The sequence below is a fragment of the Nanorana parkeri genome, unplaced genomic scaffold, assembly GCF_000935625.1.
Source record: "Nanorana parkeri isolate BGI_ZX_2015 unplaced genomic scaffold, ASM93562v1 scaffold1250, whole genome shotgun sequence".
NCBI classification, from domain to species: Eukaryota; Metazoa; Chordata; class Amphibia; order Anura; family Dicroglossidae; genus Nanorana; species Nanorana parkeri.
Genome location: NW_017307518.1, coordinates 181,412 through 205,629, shown reverse-complemented (window position 1 = coordinate 205,629; position 24,218 = coordinate 181,412). Strand labels below are relative to the sequence as shown.

The 24,218-nt window shown below is 40.5% G+C and overlaps 2 protein-coding genes across 2 annotated transcripts in view; both read right to left on the bottom strand.

Annotated features, from left to right (window-relative positions):
* The window catches only part of LOC108797253 (beta/gamma crystallin domain-containing protein 3-like), a 48,689-nt gene extending 42,754 nt beyond the window's left edge, over positions 1 to 5,935 (bottom strand). The window contains exons 1-5 of the mRNA XM_018568824.1: positions 5,907 to 5,935; positions 4,977 to 5,091; positions 4,486 to 4,521; positions 4,245 to 4,384; positions 1,378 to 1,504 (exon numbers count right to left, since the gene is read on the bottom strand). Of these exons, the coding sequence (XP_018424326.1) occupies positions 1,378 to 1,504; positions 4,245 to 4,384; positions 4,486 to 4,521; positions 4,977 to 5,091; positions 5,907 to 5,935 (447 nt within the window). The remainder of the gene's footprint in view (positions 1 to 1,377; positions 1,505 to 4,244; positions 4,385 to 4,485; positions 4,522 to 4,976; positions 5,092 to 5,906) is intronic.
* A 517-nt stretch (positions 5,936 to 6,452) lies between these two features.
* On the bottom strand, positions 6,453 to 22,474 carry LOC108797260 (beta/gamma crystallin domain-containing protein 3-like). Its single transcript, XM_018568831.1, has 5 exons — positions 22,186 to 22,474; positions 18,338 to 18,389; positions 14,297 to 14,412; positions 9,365 to 9,512; positions 6,453 to 6,653 (listed from the first exon to the last, which is right to left on the bottom strand). The coding sequence occupies exons 1-5, from the start codon at positions 22,374 to 22,376 to the stop codon at positions 6,516 to 6,518; spliced, it is 645 nt and encodes a 214-aa protein (XP_018424333.1). The 5' UTR covers positions 22,377 to 22,474; the 3' UTR covers positions 6,453 to 6,515.
* Positions 22,475 to 24,218: the final 1,744 nt, after the last annotated feature.

Here is a 24,218-nt window from a genome sequence, read left to right as displayed (position 1 = left end):
ATAGATAGATAGATAGATAGATAGATAGATAGATAGATAGATAGATAGATAGATAGATATATTTGTTTTACATGCTGACCATATGTAGTTATTTTATTATGTCTAGTTGAGATGATCCTTTGTTATAACAAGGTAACCCTCGTAAAATCTTACCTTTATTATCTACCTTAATAAGTACTTTCCTCAAATTACTAAATTAGCCATTATCAGTAAAAAAAAGCAAGACTCACTTTTCTTGGCTGTTAAACTTATAATACCTTCCTCTATAGGTATCAAGTACATTCACAACTCATGAAGACTAAGGGCTGTTAAACATTATGTCGGACCAGGGAGTAGGTATGTCAGCAGGACATCAAGATTTTTTAGAGTTCTCTTTTTACTTAAAGGCACACTGAACACCAAAACTAAAATCTCAGATATGAACCAAGAGGATAAAATGGATTATTTGATTATAACAGGACTTTCCATTCCACCAGTACTATATAGTTATTGCCATGTACTCCATAACAGATTTGTGCTGTTCCTCCTATATCTAAAAGCCAAAAATACAGTCATGTATGCTGCTCTGACATCACCAGCCTCAACTCTATGTATCCACATCCCATTCCACTCTCAGACATTCATAAATATTCATGTAATTTAGTAATATAGAGAGAAAAAGCAGCCAATGTGTTAGATTAAACAAGAACTCCAGGCAAAACTTGTATTAACCCTTGCAGTGGAGCTACCCCCACACTGCAAGGGTTAACTGCTCGTCTTTGTCTAGGTGCTAAAGAAAAATACGTTATACTCACCCAAACAGTTGAGCTGGGTCTGTGCTTCTCCAATCTCTGAAGCCTGTCTCCTCCTATGCTGGAGCATTGAAATGTTCCTCAGCGTCCTCATGTCTATATACTGTGTATAGTGTGTGATGATTTATGGGACCTTAGGTCGCTGTAGCTGAGGGGGAGAGAGGCTGGAAGGACCGGTTTAAGAGCTAGCAGGCTCAGCGGTTCAGGTGAGTTTTCTTATCACCTAGACAAAAACAAGCACTTAACCCTTGGGGGTAAACCCACTGCAAGGGTTAATAAAAGTTTTTTCCGGGCTCCCGGAGAAAAACAACCCAAGAAAACAGTTACTGGCGTATTGGTGTAATGGTAATGGTGTAATGGTGTAAATCATAATTAATTATGAGTAATAAACATATCGCTCTATAACAGGGGTAGGCAACCTTGGCATTAGAGTTGTGATGAAACCACAAATTCCATCATGCCTTAGGAGTCATGCCCATTGCTTTCAGAGTTCTTGCAATGCCTAATGGGACTTGTAGTTTCACCACAGCTGGAGTGGCGAGGGTGCCTTCCCCTGTTCTATAAAATGATGCTAAGGAGTACTCACTGCCTGCAGATACCGAATGGACTGCACTGTGCTACTGTATCCACCCCAAGCTTGCCAGTCTTCATACTCGCCCTCTTCCAAGAGATACTGATAGCCTTTGTATCGCTCTTTTTCATAGCCAACCCATCTAAACAGTATGGAAATGCAGGTTAGAAATTGTTTAAATCAGGAGGTGAAAAATATTTAATCTATGATCACTTGCTGTGTGTCAAATATATTTAATTCACACTAATGCATTGGAAAATCTGGTCATACTACTATTTTCTATTTTGCTTAATATATTTTTATTACGAGAGAAAATACATATAAGACAAAGCAGGAAAGTAAAATAAAATCCTGGTGATTGACACATAAGTCCGGTGGGCCTCCTAGTCCTACATGAATACACGGACCCAGCCCTTAGTAAGGAAATGATAGGCATATTAAATACCTATTACATAAGGGTGAGGGCTTAGTAAACAAAGCGTATATATGTCAACATTCCCAAAGGCCTGGGAGAGCCTGTGACCATGACCCAAAAGTTTATACTAGTACCTTTATGGTTTGACTTGCCAAGAGAGGGAAGTATAGAAGTTTCAGCATGTAACTAAAGAGGATAGAAAAGAAAGGGCAGCTACCAAGAACATTCTACGATCTCCTGATGCTTGGCATCTTCTGAAAATATTATGCTCTGCTCTGATAGTGAATGTGTTAAAACTGAACTTTGGGCTCGAAAACTTTCACTGAAACATATTCTTTAATAGCTGCAAAAGTCATAAATCTACTTTGTGTGTACCAAATGCCTTAAAATGCAAATATTACTATTTAAAAGTAGCGGTTACATTACTGTATATCTGTGCTGCACATGGCCTGTGCAGAAAGCGGAGCTGTGGGAAAGACCCAGCAGGCTCCACCCACTACAGGCTGTCTGCAGAAAACTACAGGAGGGGACGGATACAAGACCAGTCACAAGGAAGGAAAGCAGCAGAGAATGGTCTTTATTACAGGAAACCCCAGCACAAAGGCAAAGTTTAGGAGTTGTTTCTGCACAGATCTGGAAGAAGTATGCACAGCATACCAATATTGAAGTAAAATTACACATGGCTTTTGTATTTAGACTACATACAGTAGCCTCATTCAGACGGGGCGTACACGTCTGTGCACGCCTGTATACGGGCCAATCCCGGGAGGGACAGGTGCAGCATGTAATTGCACGCAGCAGCCTGTTCTTGCCTATGAGAGAACGCGGCTGTATGCTGTCATTCGCACACCTGAACTTGCTAATCCGTGTGGGTCCGGGTGTCCGCGCTTGGACGCACACTGTCTCCCTGGATCGGCCCGTTTACTGGTGTGCACGCAGCATGGACGTATATGCCCCGTCTGAATCAGGCCTATCTGTTTAGCCTGCATTTTTGCTTTAGCTGCTGTATGCAATTTTTTTTTTTTTGCAGCCTCACAATGGACAGCAGAACAAGCTCAGTACGGTAATATGATATATAAATGGAGCTACAATAAAACATACCGTATATACTCGAGTATAAGCTGTCCCGAATATAAGCCGAGGTACCTAATTTTACCACAAAAAACTGGGAAAAAGTATTGACCCGAATATAAGCCGACGGTGGGAAATGAGGCAGCTACTGGTAGATAGATACCAATAAAATTACATGAATATTTATTTAAAAGAAAAATAACCTAGCTCTGTAAGTGGAAAAGGGGGTACAGGGCTACATATCATGTACTACGGATCATTTAACCCATTCATATTAGCAGAGGATAATTGTAAATCTATTGTTCAGTGCATTCTATATGTAGTATATAGTACATGTACATATAGAGTGCCTGCAACAATACATTTACAATGATCCTCTGCTAACATGAATGGGTTAAATGATCCATAGTACAGGGCTACATACAGATCATTTAATCCATTCATGTTAGTATAATTGTAAATGTATTGTCTGCACTGTATTAGCAGTATATACTCTATATGTAGTATATACTGCTAATACAGTGCAGACAATACATATATAATTGCTTAATAAATCTCTCTCTCCCCCCCCCCCTCCCCCCCAATCTGCCCTCACTCACTGTGTCCGTGTGCCGGTGATCGATCATCACATCACGGAGAGAGCAGGGACGAGTCAGCGGCGCGCTGGTCCAGTGGGAGGAGCTCCAGGTGGGGTCCTAATTTAGCTGACTTAGAGGTGCCTGCCCGCTAAATTACAACCCCACCTGGAGCTCCTCTCGCCTGATCAGCGCGCCGCTGACTCATCCCTGCTCCCCTGCCTGACTGGCCGCTGCGGGGGGTTTTTTTTTTTTTCTTATTACTTACCTCGCCGAGCGTCGCGTCACTGCTGCTCCGGTGGGCGGCGCTCCGAGCGGGGTCATCTGGCAGTCTCCGGCCACCTTAATTAGGACCCGGAGACTGCCAGATGACCCCGCTCGGAGCGCCGCCCACCGGAACAGCAGTGACGCGACGCTCGGCGAGGTAAGTAAGAAGAAACCTGACCACTGGACCACGCTGACTCGAGTATAAGCCGAGGGGGGCACTTTTCAGCCAAAAAAATGGGCTGAAAATCTCGGCTTATACTCGAGTATATACGGTAAGCATTGTTTAGATATGCTTAGCATAAATACTATTTACCCTGCTCATCCATACTGGTCAGGAAGACAGTGTAGATGAAAGTAGTGAGCTGTCCTGCATCCAGTGTGGTACTGAAAGCTCCTGGCTCAGAATGCAACTGATTTGCAATTTTTGTATACAGTGTATAGACTTTCATTTTACACTCCTGCTTATTTAGGTTTTTCTTATCTATCCTTCCATTAAAAACCTGAGATTGTAGGATTTTTGAAACGTTATTAAAGATTTTCAAATGAGTACTCACATTCCACCAACAACTTGAATTGATCCAACATCTAGGGGATCAGTATTGTCTCCGTCACTAATCCATTTCCCGATGCTGCTGACATCCTCTGTGATCTCTCTTGACCACCCTTGAAAATGTGGCTTTTCATATATAATTATCTGTAAAACAGTTCATAAATTAAGCTTATTTCTGACATACAAAAGGACGCACGGTAGAATTATGTATTCAAAGTTGTTGCCATAGCAATTCAATCACTTACCTTCGGATCATTTGGTAGCTGCACTTTTAATCCGCCCTGAAATGAAGGGAAAAGAATTAAGCAGGCATTTGTTCCTTCCACACAATTAGGCTTTGAATACTGAAGTCACAGAGTGCAATCACTGCCAGCCACAGAAGTCTACAGGAAAGCAATTCCAGAGTCACAACTACTTTTAATACATTTTCCATGCTAATGAGAGGTAGGGAAAATGCCCTCAGAAAAGGAAATAAAAAAAATGGGAACTGGTATTTAAATATTGCAGAAAGGAGTTTTAGTTAAAAAGCTAAAACTTGACAGGTTGCTATGGACGACAACTCCGCTGCACTCTTCATAAATTATACATCATGATTCAAATATGTCTGCCCCATGCATAGCAAACAATCAGATTATTCCTAGTATTTCCTAACCTGCAGTAGAACAGCAAGATTCTGGTTTCCTTTTCTACACTTTTGATATATGTACCATAAGAAAAAAATTAAGGAGTTCCTCACCATTTTCAAAGGGCGCATTGATTTTACACCACATGCTTGGATTTGCGGCAGATCGCAGCCTTCCTCTAACACGGACACTGTACCGTTATACTGAGATTCAGTATATGTCAACCAGCTGTGAAGACAACATGATGATTTTTTAAATTACAAAAATGTAACATTTGTACTACAATCATACAGACCCAAAAAATTCACTAGAGCTGTTTTTATAGCCTTATCTTCTATTAGACTTGATTTATTAAAAGCACCTAAAAAATTAGAACAAAAATTATTTTACAGTAAAAGATGAAACCTGATGTGTTGCTACTGCACTTTTAGTGTCATTCACACGGACATGTGCAGCTGTACAGTGTGCACCTCCGTGCAGAAACCTGCTCTCAGTAGGGACAGCTGGTGCATGCAGCTGCATGTTAAACTCAATGACAGGGCATGGCTACATGCTGACCAGAACTTGCAAATCCATGCAGGCTGTGCCCAAGGGCACGTATCCATAACTGTATGCATGTGCAAGTTTGGGTCAGCATGTAGCCACATACAGCCTCGTCCTGTCATTGAGCTGAACAGGTGGCTGCATGCAGCTACACGCACCAGCTGTTCCTCCCAGTCGCAGGTTTCTGCACAGATGCATGTTGTACAGCAGTGCATGTACGTGTGAATGAAGCCTTAATCTTATTTTATGTTCTCCAGTTTTAAATGAAACCTGTACTTAAAGAATATGTAGACTGCTACTGCTGACCCCTTCCTCTAAAAATACTAGTTGCCTGTCTGTCATGCTAACCCAGTGCCTTCCACTCTCTCTGAGGCACTGATCTGGAGAGAATGCAAATCAGGAAATCTGACTTTACAATCTGCAGGATAACAGAAGAAGGTCATCAATAATAACCTCTGCAATTTTCTCAGTACATGTTTCCTTTAAAGACACACCCCTACCCTTGGTCTGTGATTTTGGTAACTAGCATGTTCAGAAGAAGAGACCAGCAACTGCAGTCTACATACAGTATTTCTCTCCTGACAGGTTTCCATTAATTTTACACCAATGGAAACAACACAACTTGTTTTTGGCTGTTGGTGGATGGAGCACTCAATTGATGACTGCAAGTGGTACTAGAACAATTAAATCCAGATAAAGGGACATCTTAGATTGAGGACCAGATCTATTAGAAGTCTCAGGTCACCTGTGCCTAGTTATAGGAAACAAAATTGATTTTTTTTTCTAGACAGCCATCTTATTTTTTTTAATGTGATCAGTAAACAAGAGACATGTAGAAACTTGTCACAATAAATCAAAAAGTTCTTCCCTGTAGTAAAACCTGAAGAGCAGAAATAGTTGTCTGTGAAAGGTGAGTTATTTGGGATGGGTCTCAGGGCACTTAGCTTCATGTGCCTGCCAGCTCCAGTAATTTAAATCTGACTCTCCTTAGATGTATAGTCCAAGAATATTGCTATAAAATTGAACCCTAAACCTTGTATCATTAAAATGTCTTTTGGTAAATAAATCAAAATTCATGAACATGAAAACATCATTGTAACAAACCATACTCACACTCCTGAATTCACTGTTAATGATCGGGGCCGTCTGTCCACCAGATGCTCTAAGGATGGAACCTCTGTATGAATATACACTGGAGAGTCTGGCATGTCCTCTAGGGGGGATATTACAACCTCTGGAAGGTAATCCTGAGGAGAACAAATAAAAGGCATGAAAAGTGCATGTCAAGAAAAAAAAAAAGAAAAACATGCCATACATCTCTGGAATACATACACATTATATCATGTTTTATCCCTTTAAAGTGGACCTTTCAGCTAATATGAACTATCTAATTTCCCCTCCCTATGGTTACAAATACCATTTAGGTAGTTCAGCAGCACCCTCCTAGGCTCATTAGCTGGGACCCCCCCATGATGACGCATGTATGCATATTGAAGAATGCCAGTGCAAGGCATCATGGTATATGTAGTCTGAGGCTAGCATATTGATACACACACTGCTCAAGCCTCAGGCTGGAAGTTCAAAGACAACACTTTGGAGCTTGGTGGGGCAGAGTGAAATGACTGCTACAAAAAACCCTTTTCAAAGCTTGTTTTGCATAGAAAAACAGAAGGTGGGAATCAGTGTTTGAAGATAGACTTGCATATATCTTTTAATGTGAAAGTTCAGTAACACTTTAGTTGTACTCATCTCCAGGTCCTCATTCAAATACCAAGTCCCATAGAGTTCTGTGACTGTGTAAACTATTTAAAAATTGCAAGCTATGTTACACTTCATTTTGATAAGATAGTTGGGAGCTTGGTGGCTACTGATTAGCTTGCTCAATTTACACCTCTAAATTTACTTCACCCAACAACAGTATCTTCATTGAAATTGTATGTGCATCATGTGAATGCCTTGGTCTTCTTCATCAAGTAAAAAACATACTAGTATGTTAATTAGTATGCATCCATTTTGGTTCTAATGTATGAGTCCTTTTCAAGTTATTCTAGCACACAACAGCATATCAGTAATTATGGCTAAGGTTTGCCCATATGGGTGTTTTAATGGAGTGCCCACAACAATACAGTCTAATATGAACCCCTGCCGGCATGTGCTGTGTGACTTCAGGACTGTGGTAGAAAGATTAGAATTCCTTGGAGATAAGGACTGCTGAAATACCTCTGTAATGTGCTACAGAATTTGTCATCATTACATTAATTAATACAACAACATGCTCTGATTGACAAATCTAACATTAAAATCTAAACTAAGCATTGTGATAGAGTTTACAAGCATATTATTGAAACATAAAAACAAAAAAAGAAACTCGGGCATATAACCGGGCATTAGCCCTTATCCAAAATAAGATGTCACATCAGCCCATATTATAGCATCACCATTGGCCTACAATGTCCTTACAATGTCAAAGCTGGAGGATATGGCTAGAAGCGTAAGACTGCGCTCCCTGTAACATTTGCCCTGCTTGAATACATTGAAGTTTTATTTTAATCCATACATTTCATAGTGCTGTACACAACTTATGAAAACATGTTTTATATCAGTACCAAGTATAAATTGAGAAAATATGTAAAAATGTTCATTCTGAAATCAGGTTTTTAAGACTAAGCGCTGATGTACTGCATATAAAAATGAATAGAAATAGAAACAAGATACATCCTAGCATTTTACTTTAGAAATGTGACAGTGATAGTCCATAAACTTTGGTGGAGCTTAGAAAATACAAAGTTCAATAAAGTGATGTAATCCTAGCAACCGATCAGAAATCAGCTATGAATAGCTTACCTAAAATTAGACAGAGAAATGAATTTCATGAACATAAAGTAAAGGTCTCAGGTAACCTGCAGGTGTAGAACAATTCTCCATCTATACAGCACCATTAAACCAAGGACAGGCATATAACATTAATAGTATTACCAGGCAATGATAATTCAAGCAATCAATGCAGCACTTCTTATTGAGTGCACATACTGGACTTGGTTTACTAAATGATATGCATGTACACCAACCCATTCATTGTGCGTGGACAAGCAAATTATATTCTCACAGAATTTACTACTGGCCCATCATACTATATATGCAGAGATGAGCTCATAGACTACAGCAGGGGCGCCCACTATTTTTCGTCTGGAGATCTACTTTTCAAATGACGAACTCATTGAGATCTACCAACGAAAAAAACACCTGCATTCAGGGGTGGGAGGGGGCGTATCGGCGGGAGGAGAGGACATGGCGATCTACCAGTGATCGCTACGCGATCGACTGGTAGATCGCGATCGACCTTGTGGGCACCCCTGGACTACAGCATATATAAATAGAATTTACTACGTGTGATCTACTATGGAATGCATTCTATAGCACCTGAATGTATGATGCCTTAGGCTTCATTCAGTAGCTGTTTTGAGATTCCTGAGACGGGAGCCTATGGATTTCTGCAGCAGGAATCCGAAATATTCCGATTAGAAGAGACCAATGTCACCTGTTCAAGTTAAAGTGACAATAAACTCAGGAGTTAAATCTTAAAAATCTTACATCAGTAAGCCACACAATTACAGATGCGACACGATTACATGCAGATTGGATTAGATCACTATTACTGGACCCACGGTAGATGCGTCCAGGGATAGGATCCATTCCAAACCTCATGTAATCGTACTAGCTTGTCACTGAGCATAAATGTACTATACCAACGTCTGATAACCAATGAATGAATACAATCTTTATATATAATGTGATGTGACTGCTATTATTTCCACTTAAAAATAGAACTAACCCATTCACCAACTGAAAATCAACACTAGCATCTACTTTCCTTTAAGCACAGTGTTCCATCAAATAAAGATGTTGCCCATGGGGTAAACGCAATGCATACGTGCAATATCATATATTTCCTACGTACCTTCACTACTCTCTTTACTGACCCTATGCTGATTTTATCTGGCTTAGCTCTGGCTCCTGGAGGATCCCAGAGGTGCAGTAACACAGCTTCCCCTTCTTCAAGGACATGTGCTTCACCTTCAAAGTGTGGCTTCTCATACAGGATCCAGCTGTGATGGAGAAATAAATACTGTAATGAGAGAACGCAGGCAGAGACACGCAGACACATTTCGGAAGTAAAATTACTCCGGCTTTTGTACAACCATCTGGAAGATATTGTTACGTTATTACCAAAAGGCAAACACCTACACACATACATGCACACAGAAATATATCATATACTGTATAAACATACACATCTGCAAACACTTACCGTATACATGTATTTTATATAAGTCAATAATAAGGTGAAAGTATAGTACAGATGTTCATGCTAATGAGGAGTCAGTTGTCTTTGTTATAACTCCTTTAAGCTGGAAAGAAATTAAATATCTATCTATCTATCTATCTATCTATCTATCTATACCTATGGACACTGTCTAGTAAATCATAGCCCATAAATGACTAGAAGAGTCCTTAGTGCTGTTTTGCCCAATGTAACCACCTTCTGCCTATAAAGTGAAATGATGATCTTCTGATGATCATTTTTAACTATCACACAAGAAACACTTATTTATTCTCCAGAACACTAGGGAATTAAACTAACTATGGCCCAACCTTTTTTTTGCCAGAGTTCTCTTTACAGAAAGACATATACTAATGTCCTCAGCATATAGCGTGCTATTGCCCACTATATGCTGACAGCACAGAGCTGCACTGCAGCTGGGACAGATCCTGACAATATTGTCGGGATCCACCGCCCTGTCTCTCTAGAGGCAGAGCCAGCTGTGCCCGTCCCCTCCCAAGTCTGTTCCCTCCCAGACAGAACAAGTCTGTTCACCGCTGGAGGATCGAAGAGGGGAGGGGGGAATCCCTACGGGGTGCGATGACTGACAGTCACCGCTCTCTGCAGGGAGATAATCAGGATCTGAGTGATCGGCGGTGTGTGATCGCTCAGTTCTCGAATCCACAGAGCAGACTTGTGACAGCTGCAATGTCACACATCGGTTTTAATTATGGGGATGAGTGTATTTCACTCTCTCCCCATAACTCTCCTTTAAAGAAAAAGATTTCAGTCCACTTCGTTACATTTTTGCATGGTTTAATAGCTGCAGATAATTGTAATGGTTGTCATTAATAATTATAACTTTGATCAGACCCTTGTGATTTAAACACTGGCATATTACATCCAATAAGATTACTTTACTACTTGCTGGTTCCACTTTACAGCTTCCTGGAGCACCTTCCTGCTCACTGAATGGGATTGAATGCAGAGAGATGACAAAGGAAGCTGAATTGCCAATCAGTAAATAAGTGCATCACCTGCTTTGGTATAAAGTAAGGTCTGTAAACCACAAGACCATACAGAATAATGGCAACTTTGGCACGTAAAACTGTAAACATATACTGTGTGCATGTATGTAATTAAGATACATAAAAGATACAAAAACTGTAAACATATATTGTATGTATGTATGTCATTAACATACATAATACATATGTATGTAATTAAGATGTGCATTTAGCTGTTTGCCTAGAGTTCTGCTTTAATGAACGCAAAACACTTTCTAGGTGGCTTACCCACTAATTGCTTTTCTCTCAGAAATCATTAAAGCTGACATTTATTGCACTTATATTTTGCCTTCCCTGGTTCCCTTTCCCTCCTAATCAGCATGTTAATACAATTTTTAAATAAAACCTTTCCATTTTCATCATCTTATTTTAGACCTATTGATATCATCACTGTGCCTCTAGTTGTGACATGCAAGTAGATCCCGGCTGGTGAGAGGAGCTGTCAGGGTGCTTCCTGAAAACAAGAACCCACAACAATGATGCAAGCAGTGGGCTGGCCGTTGAGAGGAGTTTTGCAAATGTAAAAAATGTCTGACATGTGGGGGAGTGGGCCTTCCTAGGCAGGCTGCATTTGTATGCAGACTGCCCTAGGCAAAGCCCACATGTGATGCCGAGCCGCCATGATAAAAGACCTTAAATCCAATGAATGAAAGGGGCGGGTCAGAGACAGTCAAGCTGGGAAGGAAAAGTTAGATGATGCGGAACATTCTCCAGCCCGAAATGAGGCGGGCCCTGTCTGACTTCCTGCAGCTTCTAATGTGCATTATGAGCAGCTCACAGTTTGCAGTGAAATCAGAGTTAGCAAGATCAGTACAGGAGAGGAGTCCGTACAACTGTGCAAGACTAAAGATAAGGCTGGAGTTCAGCTTTAAGCAATAAAATGAAAATGAAGCATCTATACGCTTGTATGTCAGATAATTTTACATTTGCCACAACTAGCTAATAAAAATGTGTAATTCACATTAACATGTATTTGTAAATGGATCATAATAGCACAAAATGTATACATGCTAAAATGATAGATGTCTTTGTAGATGATTGTATTATCAGCAGAATAATGTTATAGATCCCAGACTGCAGTGCTAGATCTTTTGGAAGAATATGATGCAATTAGCTTATTCAGCAAGTGGGTGTAAAGCATTGTACAATGTGCAATTACCCAAAGCAACCAATCAGAATTCACTCATTGAAGTCAGACTAGTACCAGACAGATCCCAATGGGTTCCTGTAATTATTGCCCCTTTGTACTCCTTTACTGAATATCCCTGCACATTCTCTGGATGGTGCCAATTGTATACACTGGCAGGAAACATACATTTATATGCCACAGATCTGTTTTTATTTCACAATACACTCAGACACTCCGTCTTTATATATATTTCTTCTTATCGCTTCCTAAGCTGTTATTTTTCTCCCTTTTGTAAACACAGCCAACATAGAAAATAAGCAATTTCCTCTGGAAAGCAAACCATAAATTGTGCAGAATACTTGCATGCACTAAACACATTCCAGACAATATTAGAAAAAGATGAAGTGGTCACTCGAAAGCCGGACTATAAATCCTGATGTTTAACAGCCTTAATAAGTGAGCTAAAGAGCATCTCTGAGAGGAATGTGAAATATTTCACAGGTGCCGGCAGCTCTGCCAGGTAGTTGTGTCCACCAGTGAAAGCTTCATTATCCAACATGCAAAATGCAGATTTTGTCTTTGAAGTTCACATTTCGGAAGTCGTTTGTTACTATGGAAACACGGGATTATCCCGCTGCCTTTAATGCCTTCTAGTTTACGGCAATGATATTTACACTAATATATATTTAAAATAAACCTTTGTACACTGCTGTCTGCCCGCATTATCATGGCAGGGATGAAGTTTGTTTTTAATGAGGGAACAGCTTTGAAAACTTGGTATAGAATGGCAAGGAACTTAAAGGGTGCTTACAATCTAATTTTGTTTAGTTTTGGATATAATGGAGAGGGGATAGAACCCCTGTAAATGTTTTATTCCTCTATGTGATCCACTTAGCGTGCATGGGGAGTGTCAGCCTCTCTATTTGTTCTGATGACCGTTGTTGCCAGGATTTATAGCCTAACTCCAGAGAAATTAAAAGTTTTCACTGCTATCCCACACGTTAAGGGTTAACTGCGTGTTTATATCTAGGGGACAGGAAAATGCTGGGAAATCTCTCAACCGGCAGCTGAATGAGGCCAGGGATGAGTCATTGGTTGCTAGGAGGCTGTCAGCACAACTGGCAGCCTCCTAGCAACCAATGACACATCCAGTGGGCATAGTCTGATGGGGAAGCTGAGGGACTAGTTCCCCATCAAATCCGCTCCGCTGGGGATTGACAGCAGGCAGTGGGCGGATTCCAAAGCCAATAGACAGCCTGCTATTGGTTATGCCACCCACTGCCTGCTGTCAATCACTACCAGGAAGACCTGATAGGGAACTAGTGCCTTGGCATTCCCTTCAGGTTCTGGCCACTGTAAGCATCACTGATTGTTAAAGACGCTATCGGCTGTGTCGTCTGTATGCACAACGGAATTCTTACGAGTGTATTAGATACTCTTTAGGAATTGCCAAGAATAAATTAGTGTGAAACCCAGGGAAAACAGCAAAATACACAGTAGAAATACATATATGTTTACTGTTTTAACTTAAAGACGATTTTAATTTTGTGCAGCCCATCTGGTAATTTGCCCCCCATTTTCCACATTGCACTGCCAGACAGGTGGCAATTTGGAGTTCCTCATTAAGCAATTTGTCTTTTTCGTTTCAGCAGTTCAGCTGGTATCTGTTATCACCAGCATGGCTGCCCAAAATGACCAATCTTTTGGCATATAAAACAATAAACATAAATGTATTCCATCTATGTGTTTAACTGTTTAGCCTAGAGTTCAACTCAAAAATTTCAACAAAGACAGTGGAACACCTTGTAATGCAGATGTGCAGACCTAAGAAATAGGATAAAGGTCTCCCCACGGTCTCCACAAAAGATATAAAGAAAATTCAGCTGTTTTAGTCCCCAGCATCTACTATAAACTGAAATATGACTTTTGGAGGGCTGACCATTTAATACACAACATTTATCCTTTAGGGCTCTCTGATTACATTTAGGGAGGTTTGGGCTAAATGTGTTACTAGTCAAAATCAGCTGTAAGGCGCACTGTACATCTGGTCTTGGATGTACAGATATTCAGTTGATCTTAGATTTACACAAAATGCTTTAAAGTGTTTTTATCATTTAGTGTAGGAGTTGATAGGTTTTTAGCTCCTTCCAAAGATCCAAAGTATGAGAAATGAAAAAGATTACTGTTAAAAAAAGCCAAATACATCCAGCAACATAAAAACAAATGAGTTGGAACTGATAATCCATATTTTTTTGTATTAACAGTTGTCAAGTAAGCAATAAAAATGTAACAGCATTGTAAAAGTGACACATTTGTAGTAAACTGTGCGGTAAGTTGGTTGGAATTCAAAATGTGTTTCCTATTTTCCCTTACCATCCTCTGATCACACGGATATTTACACCATTTGGGAACAACCAGGATGTTGCATCAAGAGCGTCTCCTTTCAGTTCAATCTTGTTCTCATGATGTATAACATCTGACAGGATCACCTGCATTGAGTTAAGATAACAACATAATTTGGCTCAGTGTGTAGGCACTTGATCCACGTTTGATGTCTTGACATCTGCACACAAAATGTAACCATGTCTTGGAAACATCAGGCAAAGATTTATATAGTTAGTGTATGTGAACAAAAAAAAGGTATATGCCTTTATAAGTCATTTAAATGGATACACACTGTACAAAAAGGCTGTCAGCACATAATACCTTTGTATATGCGCTTCCAGTACATGAACCTAAAGTATCAAGGTCCTATATTCAGAGTAAAGGTTGGGTTCTTGAATTCTACCATGAATGCAGGAACATGAGGCTGTTGTGTTCTGGATAGAATTCATTACTCAATTCAGTGTTTCAGAACCATGCCACTTCCACGACTAACATCCACCGAAGCTGGCAAAGGGTCAGTCCACCACAAATAATAATATAATTACAGATAGAGCCTGATGGGATAAATCAGTGTTGGAAACTCCAACAGTGAGATATGCCTGCTACAATTTCTGACTCTGTTCCTGTTGCATTATATATATCTATATATAGAATCTATATATAGATTCTATATATATACACACAGTATATATCTATATATAATCGCCACAGCAGATATGCAGATCCAGGAACTCAAGGAACTCAAATAGAGTCCCTAAGGCCTTGTTCACACCAAATGCAGAGCAGATCTGCATGAGTTTCTGCACACGCAGTGCAGTGGGTTGTGGCGTGTTTTTGCCGTGTTTTTGATGCGTTCCGGGCCGTTTTTGGTTAAATTTTTTTATTTTTAGTTTAAAATGGGCTTTCAGTGCGTTCCAGGGCGGTTGCATGCATTTTTGATGCGTTTGCATGCGTTCCAGAGCAGGTAAATTAAGGCCTGCTGCAGTTTTTCTACCTGCTGTGGAACGGAACGCTGCGATGAGAACTGGGGCTAAAAATACCATTGGAATACATTGGACACATTTTTGCTCCAGTCTGTAACTGCTCTGCTCTGCTCCTGGAACGCGCTTGGTGTGAACAAGGCCTTAGTCTCTATTCACACAGGACTTGCCGCAGGTTCCCCAGCCAAAGCATTAAGCCCTATGTAAGCCTAATGGATTTTTTTAGGTGGACCCACCCTTTAATCTCAAAATTATAAATGTGAGGGTAAGTAAACTGAAATGTGGGAAGGTTTATAGGGGTTAGTGCATTCTGCACTTCACTGTTTCTCCCAGCAATACCTTACTAAATAATCTGGTTAAGATACACCTTTACAAATTAACAAGCTAGACATGGCTACAGGTAAGCCCACGGGGTTTGCAGCTTAGTTCCCGATCTATGCTGCTACATTTGGCAGCTGGTCTATTACCACAGCACACAGACAATAAATTAGTGCATCATTTTATATTAATCTGGGTTGGAGCAAGAGAATCATTATTGGGCATGCCGCAAGAAATTAGTCTAGCTGATGATGGATAACAGCCTCAATATAGAGCCATCTCCCAACCACACTATAACGCCCCTGCAAAAGCTAAGAGCAATTAATTTGCTAAGTGGGAAATACAGCCTTTCCACCATAACAGAAGCAGTCAAAAAGAACTGAAAAAAAAGTCACAGACATTTCCTGCCTTGTTTAATGACTAACAGAATCAAACAAAGACTGCAACAAAGACAACCAGATTTAGAAAACCTTTCTCAGTGCTCCTTGATGGAACCGCAGCCTTGTGCTGTTGTTGTACAACCTTCTGCTTTGAGATGTAGAGATGGCAGTACTTGGAACTAAGGAACGCTGGTCCCAGATTTTTTCTGTTTCGGATTTATGGATGTACAAGCAACTACCAAGGCTTTTCTGGAGATGTGAATACCTATATTTGCTGGGGTAGTCAGCTACTGCACATAATGTGAACACCAGGATAAAAATCAGTGATTCAGCAGTCTGTGTGAATGCCCGAGCGGAGTCTGTATAGAAGTCTAAAGGATCTGGTTAAAGTTCCTACAGTTCATTCATCTGCATCTCTAGTTCCATGCTGAACCATATTTCCCCAAATAATTCCCTAAAATCCAAAACCCTAATGGTGTTTTACCCCAGATATGTTTGGCAAAGACTCAGACACATTGTTAATCCCAAGCCACAACCCCTAGCTCATGTTCTGGAAATAGATAAATCAGCCTGGAATCAATTAGGATTATTTATTACCAGCCAGGGGCATATTAGAACAGCTCCTTTGTAGTTTGCTAATAAAATGTTAATTTGCCATGTTGTGTAAAGATCACAAAGGCAACTCCTTGAACCTTCAGAGGAGCTTGCCTTGTTCTGCAGAGTAATTTGTTGATGACGAGTGTTTAGCAATACAAGTTAATTATGTCGCTGTTTTGTAATGAACTACTGGCGCCCCTGACACTGAACGGGTTCTATTAGTATGCAGTGTGCTGGTGTTGAAAAAAACAGCTTTTAAATGAGATAAACGGAAACCCTCACATAAAAATCAATAAATCAGATTAGGTAAATTAAAATACGTTGGCTGCAACAATGTCGAGGTTTGCCGTCCGAAAATGTAATTGTGGTGCCAAATTCTGTGCTTGCAGTATTAGATACCGGTCTCATCAGGAGGGGAGATCATCTTTAGGGTACTGTGATCTGCTATGTGAACCAAGGCCTAAATACACCTATTTACACACAGAAATGTCTCTGAAACTATACACTGTGACAATTATAATATTGTATCTAAGGCCTCATTCACATGACTAACAGCCAGCCCGTACAGATTCGTGCGGCGTGCACGGTCGTATCGGGTCACTCCCGGGAAGGACAGGTGCTGCGTGTGATTGACCTTTAGAACTCAAGGGGGCAGAGGACGCTGATGTGCTGTACTCCTTCAGACTTCCGCTGCTAGAGATTTTATACTTCATCACCATTTGTATGCTTTTAACCACCGACTTTCCTGTAAGTACATTTTTATTTGCGTGTTGTACAAATAAATTACACTTTTACACTATGGAGGCGCTCTGTCTTGTCCCTTGTACGCAGCAGCCTGTTCTTCTCTATGGGTGTACGTGGTCGTATGTTCACCATAACTGCATGTCCATGCGGGTGCGGGTGTCCTTACTCGGACGCAGACAGGATGGATCCTGTCTACATCCGAGCAGAGACACCCGCACAGATATGCAGTTCGGGTGAGCGTACGGCGACGTACTCCCATAGAGAAGAACAGGCTGCTGCGTACAAATCACACGCAGCACCTGTCCTTCCCGGGAACCGCCCGTTACGGCCGTGTGCTAAGCACGGATCTGTACGGCCCGGTTGCTAGTCGTGTCAATGAGGCCTAAGTGTGATGTCATGCATTTTACTGCATATTCCAATGTAGGCAAAATACAAGGAATATGATACAAATTACAAGTTGTGCAACTCAATGTTTTGGAGGGAATGGATCTTTCCAAACATTGCATTGTATTGCTTTGCAGTGGTAAGAAAGTTTTTCATGCTGTAATTCAGTGTAGATCTGCGATTTGCCATTGAAGGCAGAGCTTAAAGTCTAATACCTTTTTATGTCTTTATAGTCCTGTTTCCAGAATTTATGATTTGTGACTACATTTTGCTTATAATGTCTTGTAATACATTTTTCACAGAGTGAAATTGCTGCTTCTGATCTACCATTCCAATTCTCTGCACTGCCAAAGCTGAGTAACAGCCACACCCCTAATTACAAATGTCCTCACACAGACTTGTATTGTAGAGAAGGGGAGGAGGTTCAATTAAATTGATTCTGCACAGTTAGGATAAAATAATTTGACAGATTGCTCTATGTAACAAGAACAGGCTCTGATAAATGGGGTTGGATGTTACTAAGGAGCCAGCACTGGAAAAGCAGCTGGAATATGACTAAGTGCTTACTTATATCTCTTTACATCAGCTTAAATGACAACACATTACTCCATTAGTTCAGGATTTACCTTTCCGGGCCTCGGGTTGAACTTTAAGGAGCCGAAATCCATATTGTTCTGAAAACACAAAGAAAAGTTTGTATTTGTAAGCTGCAAAATTACAGGGGGTAGGCATATATTAAAGAGGTATATGTGGAGCCAGAGAAACAAATGTGTTCTTTTCCCTCAACCATTTTTAATGCATAAATGTCTAGGTGTGAATGGAGCCTTCAGGCAAACTTAATGAATACAGAAACAATACAATTAGAGCTCTGTTTGACTACGGTCCAGAGGTCCACCAAATTTTGAATAGGGATGCTTCAGCTTAAGATAAGGGCCCCACATTTGCATTCGATTGTTATTAAAAAACATTAGCGTGTTATTTACTAAATCACTGGGGTCACTATATTTAGTCTCCTTTGCAGTACTAAGGGGAGCAAGTAATTTACAGCCTAGGAGTCAACCCTTCAAACTCCAGTCAACCTTTTTTTTTTGGATAGAGAATGTCTGTATGGTTTTTTTTTCTGCTGTCTGTGCCCCCATTTGGTGAAATGTCCACTAATTTCCTGTCCCTGTCACATCCTAACTCACTGAAGCTCACTGGGAAGAAGTAAGAGGAAAACTCCCCAGTGAGGAGACAAACAACAAAACCCACCTGATTGAAGTCCTAACCCTTCCCCCTTGTGCTTGTGCCACTGCTGAAGAAATGTTTCCCCACTTCCGGTCCCAGTGACTCTCTATCTGTACTGATAGAAACATCCCTGACATATTTCACCTTTGCCCACACCATCCAAAACCCCCAAAAAACACCAGTCAAGATTGTGACATTAACTCAGGAGTTAAATCTTACATATACATCCAGGTACCTTAACTATTAACAAAAAGGTAAAGTAGCCATTGCTCCAAGCTCACTCCCATGATGGACTACAATCTCAATACAAATTAGTAAACTAAACATGATATTGTAGTCCATCACAGGAGCAAGCTTGGAGCGGTGACTACTTTACAACACACACAGGGACCATGGGGAACAAAAGTAGCCACCCTCCAGAAGCAAGGACAGTGTCAGCACCAATTCAGAGATGATTTGAGGATCTACAGCCGAGTGATACACAAATAAGATACACTTTTGTCAATAGATAAGGTACTTGAATGAATTTTTAAGCTTTAACTCCTGAGTTTAGTGTCACTTTAAGGGGAGACAAAAATAATGCAATGAACTACAGCATTGCCTCTTAAAACTAAGGATAATTGAATGGCACTACAATCTATAATTTTCTAGTATCTGTGCTAGATTGTGCAGAGTGAGGGGATACAACAGTTTACATTTTACTAACATTAGTGCTATGCAAGCAACTTTGATACATTTCTATTTTCATTAAGGTTTGCTTTAAACTATAGCATGCTGTGTGGATATGAAAATGCTGACACAAGCACAATTTGCAGTGTAAAAGTGGAGCCTAGGAAGATAAAGTAAAGGCTGCCTTTTGTTTCATTATGTATTTCTACTTTTTTTTTTTTTTTGCATATAAGTCAATAAGGGGAAAACAATTAGATTTTACTAGATGGATACCTGTTTTATACCATGTGTACGTAACAGTGTGGCGACATTCATCAGTGATCATGTAACATACAGTAAGTATAACGTTCCAGCATCCCCAGCAATTTCCAAAATAGATGTCTTTTTGTTAATATGCAATAACAAAGAATCCCTACTGACAGCTGGTATTACAGTACACGATACAATTGGGAGTATAATCAGCAAGCATAATTGTGTAATTGCCTTGCAAAATCCTGGTACATTTGATCCTCCTCCATAAAAATCAATTAACAACTTCAACATACAGCAAGCCAGACATGCTAATGATGGGTAGAACTTTATTATTTTTATGTCATTTATTTATATCATGAAATTGCCAGCAGTATTGGCAAAATGGGGAAATATATAAAAATGACATAGTTGTTTATATATTGATATTGTAACTCCTAAAAACATTCATCGGGACAAACATACACGACTTAAGAGATGTGGAACATCCTATCTTAAAGGGTCCACCTCCCTGCAAAGGTGGAGCCTTGTAGGCTGCTCTAGAGGGAACTATTATGTCTTGGATGCGGCAACAGCAAAATATCCATGCTATTATTTCTTGGCTCTGTTTCTCTCTGACAGGTAGTTGTGGGTGTTCAGATTTTCCCAGCATACTACGTATTCTAAAATAAAAAAATAATAATTTAAAAAAAAAATCCAACACAGAGATCTCCTCATATTGGCTACAGGATTATAACTGAGATGAACTTAAAGTGAATCTGTCCAGGGAAAAGCAAGTTTCATTTTAATTTTGCCATCCCCAGCAGCACATTTATACCTTCCACTGGCTCACCCACATTTCTCTTCTGCCGAGAGTGAAAGCAATTCCTATATAAGCGACAAGTATACAGAATCATAGCTGACACAGAGCTGAGGCTTCTCTGTGTGACAACTCTGATTGGCTCTGCGCTGTCACTTGGAATGAGTCTCATGCTCCTCCATACCTTGAAGTACCAGATATTTACTTTGGCTCCTGGTGCTGAACAAAGTGGCTTATGTGGACCAAATGCAGATAGGTACAGTGGCGTAACAATCACCATAGCGACCCAAGCGGCCGCTATGGGGCCCGGGGCACAGGGGGCCCCGACCAGGACATCCCCTGATGCCGTGCGGGCCGCCTGGGTCGCTATGGCATCTCAGGCTGCTGGCTGTCACTGGTGTGTGTGAGGAGGAACGTGTCGCTGTTAGATCACCGACAACCTGTCAGTGATCTGTGCAGCGGCCCGTTCCTCCTCACAGCCGCTGCTGAGTTGGTGACAGCCAGCAGCTGTGGAGGAGGAAGGCTGGGCCCGGCGTCAGAAGCGGAGGAGGCAACAGGAGGTAGGGCTCGGCGACGGAGGTGGCGGGGCCTGCCAGCAACTATGGAGGCGGACAGCGGATCGGGGCTGACAGGTAAGAGGTGTGCAGCCCACCTGAGACCCGGCAGAGCCCACCATAGAGAGTCTATGGTGTGCTCTGCGAGGTCACTCTCAGGTGGGCTGTTTGAGATATTAGGTGGGCTCTGCAAGGGCATAACTAGAAATCACAGTGCCCCATACAAAATTTTGCTATGGGGCCCAGGGATTTCTGGTTACGCCCCTTGATAAGTATATGCTGGGGAGGAGGATTAAAGCAAACCTCTTGCTTTGCCCTGAACACAGGTTTGCTTTAAAGTGACACTAAACTCAGGAGTTAAATCTTAAAAATGCATTCAAGAACCTTAACTATTAACAAAAATGTATCTTATTTGTGTATCACTCAGCTGTCGATCTTCAAATCATCTCTGAATTGGTGCTGACACTGTCCTACCTTCTGGAGGGTGGCTACTTTTATTCCCCATGGTTCTTGTGTGTGTTGTAAAGTATCCACCAGTCCAAGCTTGTTGCCATAATAGACTACAATGTCAATACAAACGAATAAACTAAGCCTGCGATTGTACCCCATCATAGGAGTGAGCTTGGAGTGGTGGCTTTGTTACACCACACACAGGGACCATGGGGATCAAAAGTAGCCACCCTGCAGAAGGAAGGACAGGGTCAGCACCAATTCAGAGATGACTTGAGGATCTACAGCCGAGTGATACACAAATAAGATACATTTTTGTTTATAGTTAGGGTACTTTAATGTATTTTAAGATTTAACTCCTGAGTTTAGTGTCACTTTAAGCAAAGAGATCTCATCATCTGGGTCCCTGAGAGATATATGAAACTTTCAGATGGTGTAACTGTCCAGCAACGACCATCACCTGAAATATCCTTTTTAAGTGGACTAACCATTTTAACAAACAGAGCAAGTTCTCACCATTAGTGGATGTTCTGTTTCCTTGGATTCCCCTTCTGTAGGTAAACCTACTTTTGCTTGGGTGGGGTTTTCCTTATTTTCTGTACCTTGTGAGTAGTTCTGAGAAGAATGGAAATACTGATAGTAAACACTTTTGGATGACGTTCTGGGCTGACATTTTATCTCAGGTTTTGGTGCGGACAATCCAGCATCTGTCACCATTTGTAGTGGAGAAAGAGCAGTCAGAGAAACAGCATCTGGAGACAGATCCTTATTAGCAATGGAGCTAGATTCACTTGTTGCTGATGGCGAAGATTCATTTTCAGAAGGTTTAGCACTAAGTGCAGTAGACTTTAGAAGAAAAGAATGACGGCCAGAACCTGTAATCAGCTTGTTTTCTGCTTTTCTAATGAACAAACCAGATCTTTTTTCTCCTGATGTTTCCTCCAATAGTGTTTTCTGTGCATCAAGATTTGACTTAGTTGGAGCAGATGTATCCTCCTGTGTTCCTGATGCATCTGTATTATCCAGGTCACTAACAGCAGCCGCTTCACTTAGAGATGTCAATTTTCCTCCAATACACATTTCTTCTACGTTGGCTTCCTTTAGGCGATCTGAAACAGACTGCAGTAGAGATAATATTGATGTATGATCATTAGCACTTCCACCTGTTGCTGTTCCTTTATTATACCTTGGTGAACTGCTATTGGATACATCATCTTCACAAGCACTATCATCCTCATATATAGGAGAGAGAGAAAGGGGATAAACCCTAACACGTCTTGATGGTAGAGTAAGAAACATATCACTTGCACTGGCCTGTTCATTATTATCAGATTCCTCCTCTGTTGACTCATCATCACTTCCTATTTCCACATACTTACTATTATATAGTGAAAACTGAAAAGGGTCAATACATTCTGTTTCAGAAATGCATGGGTTCTCACCGAATAAATTATAAATAAAGGGCGTGTTCATGGAGCCTTCAGTTTCAAGAGATTTAGAGTAAAAACCTCCTTGGTCTCCATCAAGTCCCAAATCAAACCTCAGATTTTGATTCTCTGTATAACCTTGTATCATTGCTTCCAAGTTAGAAAAGCTTTCAGCTTGCACACAAACTCCATTTTGCAATGCCTCTTTGTCTAGGTGTCTGGACTCATTCAAAATCTCCTCTGTATCTCTTGTCCTTTTCAGATCATTGCTCTCTTCAGTCTCTTCACCTGAATCACTTGTTGGAATTGGCAAGAGTACATTAGAATTGACTTCATAAGAGTTGAGAAGTTCTGAACTGTCAACATCTAACAAATAAATATTTTGATTTGATTGTCTAGTGTTCTCATCTGGGCCATTTACACTAACCATAGATGTCTGTGTACAATCCTTATTTGTACCAATGTTTTTGTCTAAACTATTTTGCATGATCTGTTTGGATGAGTATATAACATCATTGACTAATCTTGATGCTACAGTTGATATAACTGGATCAGTGGTCAGATTCTCTATATTTTTGCTGAATTTATCTGGGGATAAACGGTTCTCAACTAACGTTTCTTTAACTGTACCTAAACTTGGTGTGTTTATATGGTTTTTATTCCGGTTCTGAAATTCATCAATGGCAGAATGCAACACCGAGAAAATTATTTCACTGGCTTTTTGCTCAAACAATTCACTGGATAACTCTGAATGTTCTGTGCTTGGAAGGGATGTTTTTGAAGTTGCAGAGCCTGAAGAATTTATGCCATCTATGAAGTTTACATCCCTTTGAAATGTAGACTGAAGTATTACATCTCTCTCCTTTACTGGTTCTTTATGAGTCACATCATCGTTTGGATGGAATTCTGAAAGTGAATCACAGCATTGTAGTTCCCAGTGTGAATCATCAGACATTACTGACTCATTTGCTAATTCATTTTCTGGTGTGTTGGTCTGAAGTGATATATTTATGATGTCATCACTTGTATCAATCGTTAAATTGTTATTTTTAAGATTTTCTTTAAGTACATCAGGCGATTTCCCTGGTAATGTTGGTGAACCTTTTTCTAGAAATGTGTACTGGGGAATATC

Bases quoted from the DNA above. Each gene is read 5' to 3' on its own strand.
- LOC108797260 (XM_018568831.1), bottom strand. From the start codon at position 22,376: ATGGTGACAGATGCTGGATTGTCCGCACCAAAACCTGAGATAAAATGT. The intron at 18,390-22,185 runs TCCACTAATGGT...TTCTTTGTGTTT, and splicing joins GAATCCAAGGAAACAGAACA to TCAGAACAATATGGATTTCG. The intron at 6,654-9,364 runs GTACGTAGGAAA...TGTTCTCCTCAG, and splicing joins CAGTAAAGAGAGTAGTGAAG to GATTACCTTCCAGAGGTTGT.